The sequence below is a fragment of the Artemia sp. Qi Xiang Cuo genome, chromosome 4 (assembly GCF_049724085.1).
Source record: "Artemia sp. Qi Xiang Cuo chromosome 4, ASM4972408v1, whole genome shotgun sequence".
NCBI lineage: Eukaryota > Metazoa > Arthropoda > Branchiopoda > Anostraca > Artemiidae > Artemia > Artemia sp. Qi Xiang Cuo.
Window position 1 is genome coordinate 85,414,833 of NC_142797.1, and position 14,626 is coordinate 85,429,458.

Consider the following 14,626-nt stretch of genomic DNA (forward strand, 5'->3'; position numbering starts at 1 on the left):
ACAAAAACTATCTATACCATATTATAAATTATTCAGCAGTGAAGCCCGTTGGACGAAAAGCCTGAAAAAATACTGTAAACCCTGTCTAAGGGCAAATGATTGGGAAGAATCCCCCTACCCACCATATTTTTGTACAGATTTGGTTGAATTTTACGGTGTAGCTTTACGCCCATCTCCATATAGACAATATTGTTATTTAAGTAAATCTTATGTCTTAAATAAAAAGGAACAACTGAAAAGAGCAATAATTTAATCGAATAAGTCAATTAGCTTATATTTTTCGCATACTGTTCACAAGTGTTTTATAAAAGTTAAAGATTGTAGATAAAAGTCATATTAGTGATGCAGTTAAAGGACATGCAGAAAAAGAAACAGGTCTGAAAGAGCTGATATCCATTACCCCCGTGCATGATTTTTGATAGACATATAAGTATTTTTTTTATGTTTATTTCAGAAACCAAAATTAACAGGATTCTTTAGCAAATACCTTTCTAGAAGTTTTATATCCCGAAAAAACGACCATGGTAATCAGATGGGCATTGCATTACACGGCAAGAGATTTAAAATTCCGAATAATATAGAAACATTGGATAGCTGCCGTTTGATTATATTTTTCAGATGATCTCTCAGCTTGCCCTTAGTTCCCACAAAAGTCACATTGACAAAAAAAAAAAACTATTAAAAGAAGCGCGTGATTTTCGGAAAAAAATTCAAAAATTATAGAAAAAAATTCGGAAAGGCATGATTCGCGAAAGGTCACAGCTACGCATCCACTATGTAACAAAAATACTACTAACGACTTATTACAGCTGCCAAGGTACCTAAGACCAACATAGAGGATGGGATAGAAACTCAATTGTCGTAAAGCTTACAGTTAGAAATGCAGTCAGTGAAACGGGAACCCAATACTATCCATTGACAATTCCTCAGGCAGACCTCTAACTAATCCTACTCCGCCTTCCTAAGCGCCCGTGTGTCAGAACTATACTTGATCATTGCCATCACTATAGCTTCCAATATTTTAATCTTGGTTCGCAGACTTATCTTCCTATTCTTCCAAGTATTTTTTGACTGTGAAGAAATACCCAGTGCCTTGACTATGCTACTTTTCGCATTTTAACTCCATCTACTATCTTTACAAACCAAGTTAAGTTAAGATTTTCACTTAATCAATTTTCTCGTTACCCAAAATCCCCTATTCAGCTTCATTTAATCTTAGTCTAAGCGACTTAGTCTTCTTGATATACATTTTCAAACCTATTTTCGCACCCTAAACTCTCTAAGCTCAAAAAATCATTCATTTTTCAAAACATTTTCATTTAGGGTTCTCAAATATCTGCGGTATCATTTAGGGTACTCAAATCATCTGCATAATATAAGTGTAGGAGAGTTTTACTTCTCATTTACCTCATAAGACTATGCTCTCCCATAGCCTTGCTGTGTTCCTTAGAAAACATTCCATCCAATTTATCCACACAAATGGGGATTGAACGCAACCCTGCTGAAATCCTTATTCAATACGAATGCAGAACCTTAGTTTCAATCTATTTGATGCGGCTAAACACCTATTCTTGTGACGAAAAAACCAGCAAAATCTCACAAATTGTTACGAGGTCTCACAGAAATAATCAGCTTTTCAAGGGAGCTTGATTCCTGGATTTGAGAGTACGTATCTCTCCTACATTGAAAATCAACAATGCATGCCAATTTGTTCTTTTGCACAAAATACTGATAAAAAAATTGTCCAAAGCCTACTAAATCACTATGATTGTCCGCAAATCGCGGAAGGTGGGAACTAATAGTTATGAGTTTCCCATGCTTCGGAGCTATACCAATTAGTCTTAATTCGGGCAGAAAGAGAATGTTAGCGTCCAAACCCTAACAAAACCTACTAAAAATCGTCAAAAACCTACTAAATCACTACGATTGACTCCAAATCGCAGAAGATGGGAACTAAGAGTTACAAACTTCACAAACTTCGGAGCAATACCAATTAATTTTAATTCAGGCAGATAGAGAATTTTACCGAGATGATCTTTCATAGAATCTTATAATGGAGCAAAATATCTCCAAGAAACAATAATAGATATGAATCATAGTCTTCATTCAGCCTTCGAAGTGAAAGCACCTGTTTTTGGACTTATTGAATTTCAAAACTCGCTTCAGAATTACATTATTCCACTGCCATGAAGTTTAATTAATTCAGCAATTATAGAAGTTTCACATGAAGTGAAATAGTAAACTTCAACAGATTAGTGGAAGTGATAAGCTAACTGTGGGCAATAAAGACTTAAGTGTTTTCCGTCGAAAAAAGTGGGTTTTGTGAATATTCGGACAGTTATCCCACCTTTGAAACAGTAAACGTGCGAAACAAACAGGGGTCACAAATATACACCCCTTGCAAGTAAGTTTCTGTTTTTGGTTATTTATTAGGCTACGAGATGACGGAAGTTATTTTAGCATCGATTCAGGCATTATCCGAAAAGCATCAAGCGATGGATTCGAAGCTAAATAGCCTGCAAGAGGCTCAGAAATCAGCAAGCGGGGCAATACAACATTTGTCAAATGAATTAAGAGTTGAAATAACGGTAATAAAATCGGAAATATCTGCAGTAAAAACTAGAGTCCAAAACACAGAGAAACTAAGTACACTCCAGGACTCCCGTATACGAATTCTCAAGAAGGAAGCTCGAAGCAAGAATTTAGTAACTTATGGGTTGCAGGAAAGCAAAGCCGATATTTCTTTCAAAGAAGAGTTAGCGCATTATCTTGCAAGAACGGTTCCCCAAAGTAATATCCGGCCTCACGATTTACATGATGTTTTCAGATTGCAATCAAAATCGAAACCACGTCCTACACTTATTCGGTTTTCAAATGCATATCGAAGAGACATTGTTTTGCGTAACGGGAGAGTTTTTGGACAGGAATGAGTGTTTGTGACTCCGGAATATTCACCTCAAGAACAAGAGTTTAGAAACAAATTCAAACCGATACATCAAGAGGAACGCACCAAGAGCCTGAAACCTAAGCGGGAAGGAATGAAGTTAATAGTTAAGGTATCGTACACTTACGAGTACGATAGAGAAACTGGTACTTTACGGTCATATAATCGACATACTCAAGTTGAAGTCGCAAACAGTCCTACAGAGGGAACGAGCTCCCAAATCCGCAGGGAAAGAAAAAGCAGTTTCCGGTCTCAATCAGGAGAAACAAGAATAAGATCCTTGTCAATAGAGAATGTTGTGTCAGAATTTGGATCAGATTTTGGGAGCGAGGGCGAAGATAACGACGATCAAAACTCGAATAAACGAGATCTAAGCTTCAATAGCAGTGTAGAACAAGAGCCAAGTAAGGCAGCAAGAATGGAGAATGATAGAAGAAACGGTGAAAATAGGAACTCGCGGGCCATATTGGAATATTCAAGGTCTCAGAAGTGAAAAGTTGGGATGAAACAAACGAACGATTTTGACGTGTTGGGTATTGTAGGGACGTGGAAACGTGTCGACGAAAGTGTGAATATTGAGGGATATGAACAGTTTAGAGCATGAAGGAAAAAGAGTAGTAATTGTAGAACATCCTATCTGTGTTCTTGAAAGAAAGAACGTTTGCTTCAGTTAAAAGGCTACCGTTTAAAGTGCTCAATACTGTATATTATGTTAGGCTCCGTATATTTACCGCATCAATCTAGCTCATATTCAATCAAAGATACTTGGAAATTTCTGTCTAAAGAAATGGCTACTCTACGTTTGAAGTCCCCGCGCATGGGATTTATATTGATGGGGGATTATAACAAGTACACGGCCGATTTCTTAGAACAACGTGATACTTGTGATGGTTTTAATTTTGCAGATCCTTCAATTCAAGAAGAAGAAAGTTTGGAGAATTTAAGAGGAAGGCATACAAAGGACAAGGGAAGGAGAAAGAACACTTGGGGAAGTTAGCTTTTGTATTTTTGTGGGGAGTATGGTTTGATTATGGTTAATGGGAGAGTTGGAAGGGATAAGGGGATAAGAGTTTACATGTTTTTCGGGTAAGAACCCAAGTTTGATTGATTATATCGTTATAATCAATTACATCGATTATATCGAATATAATTATATCGAATATAATATCGACTATATCGTTATATCGAGTAGATCGTTGTCTTATGTTGTGTTGTGCGGATTTTGAAGTTTTGGAAATAGTTGGCTCCGATCATTTGTCATTGCTGTTAGAGATCAGAGTGGAAAACCGCCAACGGAAAAATAAGGTTATAGAAAAGGTTTTGGAAAAATGCGTACTAGACTTAAGAAAAAATGTAATAATAGAGAGAGTAGTAGATATTTATCATGGATTCATTTAAGGCTAATGTAGGAAACGAAAATTTATAGAAAGAGATGGAGAAGATTATTAAGTTAGTGGAAGTGGGCAAAGTAAGTGAAGCAGTATGCAATTTGGAAGAATCGCTAAGGCGGATATGCGAACTACGGAAAGAGAAGAAATCGACGAAAACATTTTTTGGTTACGAGTGTGAGGGTCTTCGACTAATTGTACAAGAGAGCTTGAGGAAAGTATGTTCATCCCAACCACAAAGAATAGAGAATAGTTTAAGAATTTACAGAGAGAATAGAAAGTGGTGTAAGAAAATGATAAGAGAGAAAAAAATACGAAAAAATAAAAAGAACTTATTAAACGATTCAGGGAAAAAGATACACATCAATTCTGAAAAGCTGTACATAATTCGCTGAAGGGAGAGGCACACAAGACATGTTCTTTGGAACCTCAACAGTGGGAACAGCACCTCAAGAAACAATCGGTAAACGTAAACAGAATGGAGGAAGATCTACAAAAAATTTTACCAGAAATTATACCTTTTTGACCCCTGACAGAAGGAAATACGAAATTGATAGCACCAATTTCGGAACAGTAGATATGGGACGCTATGAAATCAGCAAAAGAAAAAGCTATAGGTCGAGACGGAATTCCACTACGAATATGGAAAAAGGCAAAAGAAGTATGCATACCCGTTTTATCTGCCGTTTTCAGCCACCTATTTTTATATTCCAGCTGGTCAATAGCATGGACAATATCTATAGTTGTACCATTACATAAAAAAGGAAACAACAAAGAATTCTGGAATTACCGACTGATCAAGATTTCTCCCATAGTTAGCAAGAGTTTTTTTAAGATAGTAGTTAATCGGCTAAGAAAACGGCTAGAAGAAATAGGGAAATTAATAGAGGAGCAGGTAGGGTTTAGTAAAGAAGGGGGTACAATGGAGCAGGTTTTTATTTTGCATAGTATAGTTAGAAAAGGAATCATGAAAAGGGGGGGGGGGTAGGATTTACGTAGCGTTCCTGGACATAAGGAGGCTTTTGATAGTGTGATAAAAGCTATGCTAGTTAAGCGACTTCTGAAGATAGGACTACCTGTAAGTTTTGCTAGATTAATTGTAGGAATATATAGTTCAGTAGGGCTAATTGTTAGAATACTAAGTAGGGTATCCGGGAGAATTTTGACGCGAATAGGTTTAAAACAGGGATGCCCACTGTCACCGATTTTGCTCACCGTGTACATTAATGATATAGTTGATTTCTCTAAGGAGAAAAGCGAAAAGCAGAGAAAAACCGGAAGTACTGATAAGTGTTTCAAAAATATGCTTGCTTTTGTTTGCTGGTGATATTGCTCTCATAGCACAATCGGCAAAAGAAATGCAAACATTATTAAACATAATGGAGGAATATTTGGATACGAAAGGATTAGAATTAAGTAGGAAGAAAACAGCAATTGTAGTTTTTAGGAAAGATGGAAAATTAAGAAAAGATGATGAATTTAGATTTAAAGGTGATTTTTATAAAGATTAAAAAAATCGTGCATTTAGGGATTAAGTTTTTTTGGAATGGTAAGTATGCACAGGAGGTTAAGCATAGAGTACAAAAGGGAAATATGTGTATAAATTGAATTTTAAAAAGTGACGTTGGAAAGATTAGGGATTTAGCAATGCATAAATATTTATTTAGGACTAAACTCCTCCTGGTTATGCATTACGGGTGTGAGCTGTGGGGTTTTAGAGCAAGTGACGATTTGGAGAGAACGCAAAGGAATTATTTAAAGAGAGTTTTTTGGGCCCATAAATCCACTCACAGTGTTGTACTGGAGGGGAATTGAGGACTAAGTAGGTTAAGAAAAGATAGGTTAATGAGAATGGTGATTTTGAATAAATTTTTAAGTAGTAAAAATAGGCTAGCGAAAGAAACTTTATTTTAGTTTGTTTGAAGGTAAAATAGAGGTAGGGTGGCCACAGGAAATTAAGAAAATTTTAGATGAAGCTGGATATTCGTATTTTTGGAATGAAGGTAAGGGATCGAATTCGGATACAATGGTTGATAAGGTAAAAGAAAGGTTACACGAGCAAGGAATACAGCAGTGGCAGACTCAGAAGGAGGCTTCGGGATCTCTGAGTCTGTATAGTACGGTGAAAGACACGTGAATGGAAGAAGTTCATTTTAAGTCGGAGTTGAAAGGGGAAGAAACAAAATGGATTTTGAATTTAAGGGGAGGGTTGATTAATATCGGGGAAAGGGAGAGGAAATTTAGGGGTTATAGTGTTAACCAGGTTCCTTGTCCGATGTGTGGGGAAGATGATGAGGATATTTTTCATTTTTTGGGAAATTCTAAGGAATCGGCGGATCTGAGAAATGAGTGTTTTTCGTTAGTGTTGGCAGATAGAAGGTGGGTGGAAGGGATTGTAGGATCACGAGTTAAAATGACTTTAAGAAATCTGGCTAAATATGTTGATGAAGGGCTGATACATCGTGACAGATTTATCTCTTTATAAATATTTTCGTGAATATTCATATGTAAGTATATTTTTTCTTTTTAATTTATTTGTGTTTTTTTGTTGGTTTTTGCTATGTTTATGTTCTTTTTTTTTCCTATGGCCCGACGGCTTTTTTTTTGGAAATACATACATACTCTAGCGTAAAACTACAAGACATGCAACGCATTTCTATGTTTATTTCAGATATCAAATAATAGGATCCCGTAGAAAACACCTACTCTCAAAAGGTTCTACAACCGCCATGATGTCTAAGGTAAAGAGCGTTAAGTTAAATGAAAATAGGTAGAGAAACCGGAATAATATATAAAACTGTATAGATGGCGTTGGCTGTTTTTCTCGGATATTAACTTCAAATCTCTTACTCCTAGTTAAATTTATTAGCTCATTAAGTTTCGTCTCACATTTAAGCCTATTTTTTTTTTTTTTTTTAATCATAAAGTTAATTATAAGGTTTCCTAAGGACTACCACACGATTTCGAATTGTTTTGACGATTTTTATTTCATATATTTTAACTAAATTTAACCTTTTTTATTTAACTTTTTTATTTCGAAAGTGAAGAGCTAACTCGTCATTGCCGTTTGTGAAATAATTATTTTCTTGAATTAGGAAAATAATTATTGACTAGTTTCAATACTCAAGCATTAGGAATTTAGCATTTGAAGATCTAAAATTAAATTCAGTACCGATAATACTAGAACTTATCGTTATTAAGTATAATGATTAAGCATTAGCTAATTTGAATAAACTAGTTAACTATTAGCCAATTTCAACATTTGAGGATTTAATTTTGAACTCATTGAATTAAGCAATTAACAAAATGAACCAGATCAAAACTGAGTCACATACATAGTTATTGACCAATTTGAATATCCAATGTTTGAAATTGATTATTTGAACATTGTCTGAATTAAGAATAATGACCTGGTAATAACTAATTTCAATTGGTTAATCTGAATAATTCCAAATAACAATGAAAAAATTACATATATGATAAATGAACTTTGATATTCTTTCTGCCCAAAATATGGGAAGTCAAGCATATATCATATAAAGTATATTTGCCTCTATAAATATGAACAGTACATTAAGTACCCATTACAAATACTGTAAAAATTGTTAAAGATAGGAGTTTTAGGTTTTTTGTTTAATTTATAATGTTCTAATTTTTTCTTTTCTCATAAATGTATTTTTAAATTTTTTATACTTTTTTTTTTAATAATAAAGACTATTAGATTTTGTTTTGACGAAATGTTTAATTAATTTAATTATGGAATTTATTATTTTTAATATTTAATCAGTAAATTGATTTCGTAATTTCTTGTTTGATGGAAAAGTATGTGCAGTCTTTGCCAATATTAATACAAACATTCATCATCTGATAACTCATTTTTGAAAAAAAACTTATTAGCTAGACCTTTTTGTTTCTTGCACGAAGCTGTATTCTAACAACTATGAAGTCTTGATAAAGGCATCAGATGGGGGATGGGTGGGGCAATAATTCTCTCCCATTAGCCTTCGAAGAATACCTTTTTTCCAGGCCGTATCCTGGGGGGGGGGTTACCCGGTTTGAACCCCCCCCCCCCGAAATTTTTGACCGAGTTGAAAATTAGTCGAAAAAACGGTTCTGATCAGCTTACGCAGGATATTAGACAAAGTCTACGGGAAAAAATCGGGTAACCCCCCCCCCCCCGAACAAAAATCTTGGATCCGCTTTTACCTTTTTTTGACATTTTCATAAAAAAATAAATTTTTTTATCATTGTCGTCAAAAATAAAATGAAAAAACATGCAAGGCAATATTAATGGTTTGAGTAGTCAATCATGATTTTACATTATTTCATCTGAGAGAGAAAATGAATCATCAGCAATTCTTTGAAAATACCTAAAAAAAATGGTCGAAAAATCCAGGAAGAGCCACGCATTTATATTTTCCTAGGAGATGGTAAGCCCTCACTCTATTTGATGGATCCATTTCAATCATTATTTTCAATACTTCCTAAAAGTTGATTTAATAATTTTTTTTTTACAGTTAAATGATAATTAATGTGTAACTAACAACTATTTAAATATTTATGAAATTAAAACTAAGAAAAAAAACTTAAAGTTATATATTTTTAAAAATAATGTAAAAAAAAACAAAACATCATGAAATTTCATGTAAATAAATAGATATTTCGAAACAACCAAATAAATTATTACAATTATTGATATAACAAACTCTTAGAGTTTTTAACATTTATCAATTAAATAAAATTATTGATTATTATTATTATCTCCAAAACTATAAATAGCAGTAAATAACTGTATTAACAAAAAACACACTAACCTTTTATTCAGCTGAAACAAAAAAAACAAAACATTAAACACTAAATAATTGGAACAATAGTCGCAACCAGCAAGTTTGGGTGATGAAAAATTGACCTTTAAAATGGCATGAGCTTAAAATTTTCGACAGAACAACTTAAATTAGGTATCCTTTTCTCAGACCAAGAACAAATAATCGCTCAAATGAAGATAAATCCATTTGAAGATAGTGAAAAGAGGTATAAAAGACTAGATATTTCGATCACATATGCAGCGATCGTCATGAGTAGAAATACTACAATTAGAAACAATAGTCAAAATTTCTACTCATGACGATCGCTGTATATTTGATCGAAATATCTAGACTTTTGTACCTGTTTTCACTGTCTAAATGAATAGATTTATCCCCATTTGAATGTTTGTTTGCACGAGCTTAAAAAAACTGCAGGGGTTTGTAAAAATTAGCAGATTGATCATTGCTTTTTAATCGTAATAGGAAGTACCGGTAAACTAAGAAAATAATGGAAACGACTCGTGTCGGATAAACTATGTTTAATAGGCTACAAAACTAGCTAAAAGTTGGCTACATAAACAAGTAATTCAGCTGTGGTAATGGTAAATTCGTGCTTTTTTAATATTTTCTGTCACAGCCAAACAATTTTGCCACAGCCAAGCCAGGGTTTGGCCAAAGCATTTTGGCCAAACCCTTTGGCTCCCAAAAACACATAAAAATCATTTCACATTAGCTAAGGAACATCCAAGCAGTAAGGTAATATATAATAAACAAAATGGACAATAAAGAACAAAACGAATAGACTAGAATGTGGTGAAATATTAAAACTTAATTTTAAATAGGTCATGTTTTAATGAACAATTTACTGAATTTAATTTACCATTTTAATTAATTAGCCTTATTAATTAATAATAAATTACCATTCTATTTTGTTTATGATTTATTAATTCCTTTCAATTAATGTTGTCATCAACTTAATTTACTCATTGAAATTTGACTTAATTAGAAGGAATATTCATTCCCATCCCCTCGCTCCCACTAGAACGCAAATTCAATGATATTTGAAATAAGCAATTTTAAAGTTCTTCTCCCATTGTCCTTATGTGACAAAGTATGTAATCCACATACATACATCCTGTATGTAAACCACAAAGCGCAGATCAAAAGATGCTCTTAAAGGCACAGTGAAGGCATTTTGAGTCTTGATCAAGTGGGACACTTTACAGCTATTACTGACACCTGATGTAGTAAAGTGGTTTCTTTTCCCTCGCACAAACTTGAAGTTCTACTCTATGATTCCTTAGAAAATTATCACTAGAGCATCTTCTTTGGGATCACCAGTGAATCCTTAACAAGGTAAGATAGATAAGGTAATTTTATTGAAAAGTACAGACAGAACTTTTTTGCAGCATCTGCTATGAAAACCCCTAAGGGCTTGTTGGCACCAGGTGGGAGTCTTCTATTCTAGATATTCTAAAACACTATTTTATATTATTCTTAATGGCAATAATAATAATCAATTCACCCATATACAACGACCCTCCTACTTACATAAAACACAAGTAATTACTACTCTTCTGTAAAGAAATATCTTTTCGCTGTAGCCTTGAAGGATGCCAGATAACTTGCAACATGAACTATGACATCATAATAACCTGGTATTTAACTCCACTGAGCTGTGGAGATGCAAGCTATACCGTGTCAATTACAGGCGATAATTTTGATAGGATCAGTTCGACGTCAACGCGTCATCCTCAGCCTTGTTGCATATGAAAATTCACACCCAGAAAAATTTAGTGGCCAAAGTAATAGCCACAACTAACAGTTTATAATAAAATCATGGTTGTTGTGGTAGTTGCAACCTAGTAAAGGACAAATTCTAAAACAACCACTAAACCACTATAGGATCAAATAATCCAACAATGTAGCGTTTTAATAACTATTAAAACAACTTTTTAATAACTATTTTACCAGACTGTGAGATCGTTTTATAACTATGTCTGAAGTTACCACCACACTATGAGCCTGTATAAGTCCATCAGTAATAGATTTTTTTATATAACATTAAACGCACACGGGAATAAAAGAATTAAAAAGACTAGAAAATGAAGGAAAATGATAAAATAGGGAGAGAGAGAGAGAGAGAGAGAGAGAGAGAGAGAGAGAGAGAGATAGAGAGAGAGAGAGAGAGAGAGAGAGAGAGAGAGAGAGAGAGAGAGAGATAGAGAGAGAGAGAGAGAGAGAGAGAGAGAGAGAGAGAAAAATCGAGATAGAGAGAGAGAGAGAGAGAGAGAAAGAATTTGTGTGAAAGAGAAAAAATTATATGGTTAAAGACAGTGTCTAGCCCTTACTTCTAGGTCTTTAACTTTCTCAAGCTGATGCTCCAGACCAGGACCACCAGAACGGGATGCAAGAGGGATCAAACCTCCACGCGCATAGGACTAAAAGAATCAAGAAGAGTAGAAAATAAAGAAAATAGATAAAAAAGGAGAGAGAGAGAGAGAGCACGAGAGAGAGAGAGAGAGAGAGAGAGAGAGAGAGAGAAAGAGAGAGGAGAATTTGTGTGAAAGAGATCAATCATATGGTTAAAGACAGTTTCTTGCCCTTATTTCCAGGTCTTCAACTTTCTCAAGCGCATGCTCCGGACCAGGGCCACCAGACCTGAATGCAAGAAGAGATGCCAACGTGAAAGGTGGTACACCTTCAGTCCATAATTCAGTGAGAGCACACCTGTTAAAAAGTATATATAAACAAAATGGAAATCAAGCACAAATGAATTGGCTTTCCTATTCTATAGTACAAAGGAGACAGGGTGGCCCTCCAATTTCACAACACAATCTTTGCAAAAGAGTCTTTTAAAAAGACTCAATGTAGAAAGAGCCACGATCTTTTTTTTATTTAATTAAAAAAAACTTTTTCCACAAAATAGGTTTTTCAAAGAAAAGTATAGAACTCCATTAAACAAAAATGTGCAAAAATAAAATCAAATAATCTACCAAGCGTGAAACTACCGCAAATCAGCATCGATAAATATATGAAACCCAAAACGAACAAAAATTACAATAAATAACCGAGTCAAACTCAAAGCGAGCAGAAATTAACATGAGTAGGGCTCAAAACTCCTATGCCTTCCCAAGGTCAGAACAAAATTTGCACTTAACTGAAAAAAATATAAAAGTTTTTACTTTTATAACTTTAATAAATCAGAAATATTAACATTTTGATTACTAAATATCAGTATATGTATATTAAACTGACAATGCACATTCATTTGTATTTTTTCAGTAAAGTGGAAATTTTGTTCTGGCATTGGGAAGGCATAGGGATTTTGCGCCCAACTTATGTTAATTTCTGCTCGTTTTGAGTTTGATTCGGTTATTTATTATAATTTCTGTTCGGTTTTGGGTTTCATTTATTTATCGATGCTGATTTGTGGCAGTTTCACGCTTGGTAGATTATTTGATTTTATTTTTGCTCATTTTTTGTTTAATGGAGTTCTTTACTTTTCTTTGAAAAATCTATTCTGTGGAAAAAGTTTTTTTAGTTAATTTCTGTTCGTGTTAAATTGACAAAGTCTTTTCAGAGAAAAAGAAAATAATACTTTAAATCTTTTCGTTTTTTAAGACTTTATAGTTTGGCCTCCTATTTGTATGCTGGAGAAAAAATTTCAGCGATTTTTAACAACATACACCCTTTTAAAAACCAGGACACAAATAGAACTGTTTAATTCAGTTTCATACCTCCTCTTGTTGACCTGAAATGAAAAACTTGACACCATTCGCAAAAAAAATCTGTTTACTTTCTTTAATATCCTAGATACACTTACGCTATTTTGATTTGGTTAAATTTTAAGAGCGGAAGCAGTCCCGAAAATTTGAACATAATAGTCTCAGTCGTTCTTGGGATACTGCTGAGATGCCTTATTGGGAATTAGCATTACCACAGTGCATTTTGATTTAATCTTAAGGCAACATTTAGTTTTTAATTATAATGGGCAAATGGGAAGGTGAGCGTGGGAGGGTGGGAGTGGAAGGGAGATTAGTTGCCCTCCAATCACTTTCGACTATTAAAAAGGGCATCAGCCCTTTCTATTTTCAATCAAATGAGCCCCTTTCGAAGTTCCCACGACAACTCCTTCGATACGAAGTGCCTTGCTCTAAACAACAACAACAACAAAAAATATTACTAATCACTTTCGACTATTAAAACGGGTACTAGCCCTTTGAATTTAAAATCGAATGAACCTTTATTGAAGTTTCTACGACAACACCTTCTATAAAAACCTTATATACCCCCGGGGCATAACTTAAAACCCTTGCCCTGAGGGTTGTGGGAGAGTTTCCTCCTCAAAAACATATTTTCTATTTGGAAAGCAATTACGTTGAACACAATGGCTATCTCACAATTTGGCCGGGATGTGTTTGGGGGAATGATGGGCGTAGGGGGAGGGGGTTTGTTGTCCTCCAGTCACTTTCGACTATTAAAAAGGGCAATAGCCCTTTGAATTTCCAATCGAATGAGCCTGTTTTGAAGTTTCTACGACAACGCCGTCTATAAAAACTTATATGTCCCCAGGGCATAACTTAAAACTCTTGCCCGGAGGGTTGGGGGGAGTGTCTTCCTCAAAAACATATTTTCTATCTGGAAATCAGCAAGCCTACGCTTAAAAAAATAGCTATCTCAAAATTTTGATTGGATGTGTTTGGGAAAATGATGGGCTTGGGGGGGGGGGCTAGTTGTCCTCCAATCACGTTTGACTATTAAAAAGGACCCTATCCCTATGAATTTCCAATTGAATGAGACTGTTTTGAAGTTTCCACGATAACATTTTATACAAAAACTTACTATGCTCATAAGGTATAAAAAGCAACACTTGCCCTGAAGGTTCTGGGGGTGTATTATACTCAAAAACATATTTTCTATCTGGAAATCAACTACACTAAACAAAATGGCTATCTCAAAATTTTTATTGGATGTGTTTGGGGGAATGACGGGCGCCGGGGGGGGGGGGGGTTAACTGCCCTCCAATCACTTTCGACTATTAAAAACGGCACTAGCCCTTTGAATTTCCAATCGAATGAGCCATTTTTCAAGTTTCGCAAGTTTACGCTGAACAAGATGGCTATCTCAAAATTTTGATTGGATGTGTTTGGGGGAATGATGGGCGTAGGAGGAGGGGGCTTGTTGCCCTCCAATCACTTTCAACTATTAAAAAGGGCACTAGCCCTTTGAATTTCCAATCGAATGAGCCTGTTTTGAAGTTTCTACGACAACGCCGTCTATAAAAACTTATATGCCCCAAGGGCATAACTTAAAACTCTTGCCCTGAGGGATGGGGGGAGTGTCCTCCTCAAAAACATATTTTCTATCTGGAAATCAACTAGCCTACGCTTAACAAAATAGCTATCTTAAAATTTTGATTGGATGTGTTTGAGGGAATGATGAGCGTGGGGGGGCCGAGGTGCCCTCCAATCACTTTCGACTATTCA

At 34.8% G+C, this 14,626-nt stretch overlaps 1 protein-coding gene across 1 annotated transcript in view; it reads right to left on the reverse strand.

Moving 5' to 3' along the window:
* The window catches only part of LOC148953561 (phosphoinositide 3-kinase regulatory subunit 4-like), a 108,219-nt gene that overhangs the window by 44,145 nt on the left and 49,448 nt on the right, over positions 1-14,626 (reverse strand). Inside the window, 2 exon segments of the mRNA XM_089088005.1 lie at positions 11,489-11,578; positions 11,741-11,867. Coding sequence (XP_088944131.1) covers positions 11,489-11,578; positions 11,741-11,867 — 217 coding nt within the window.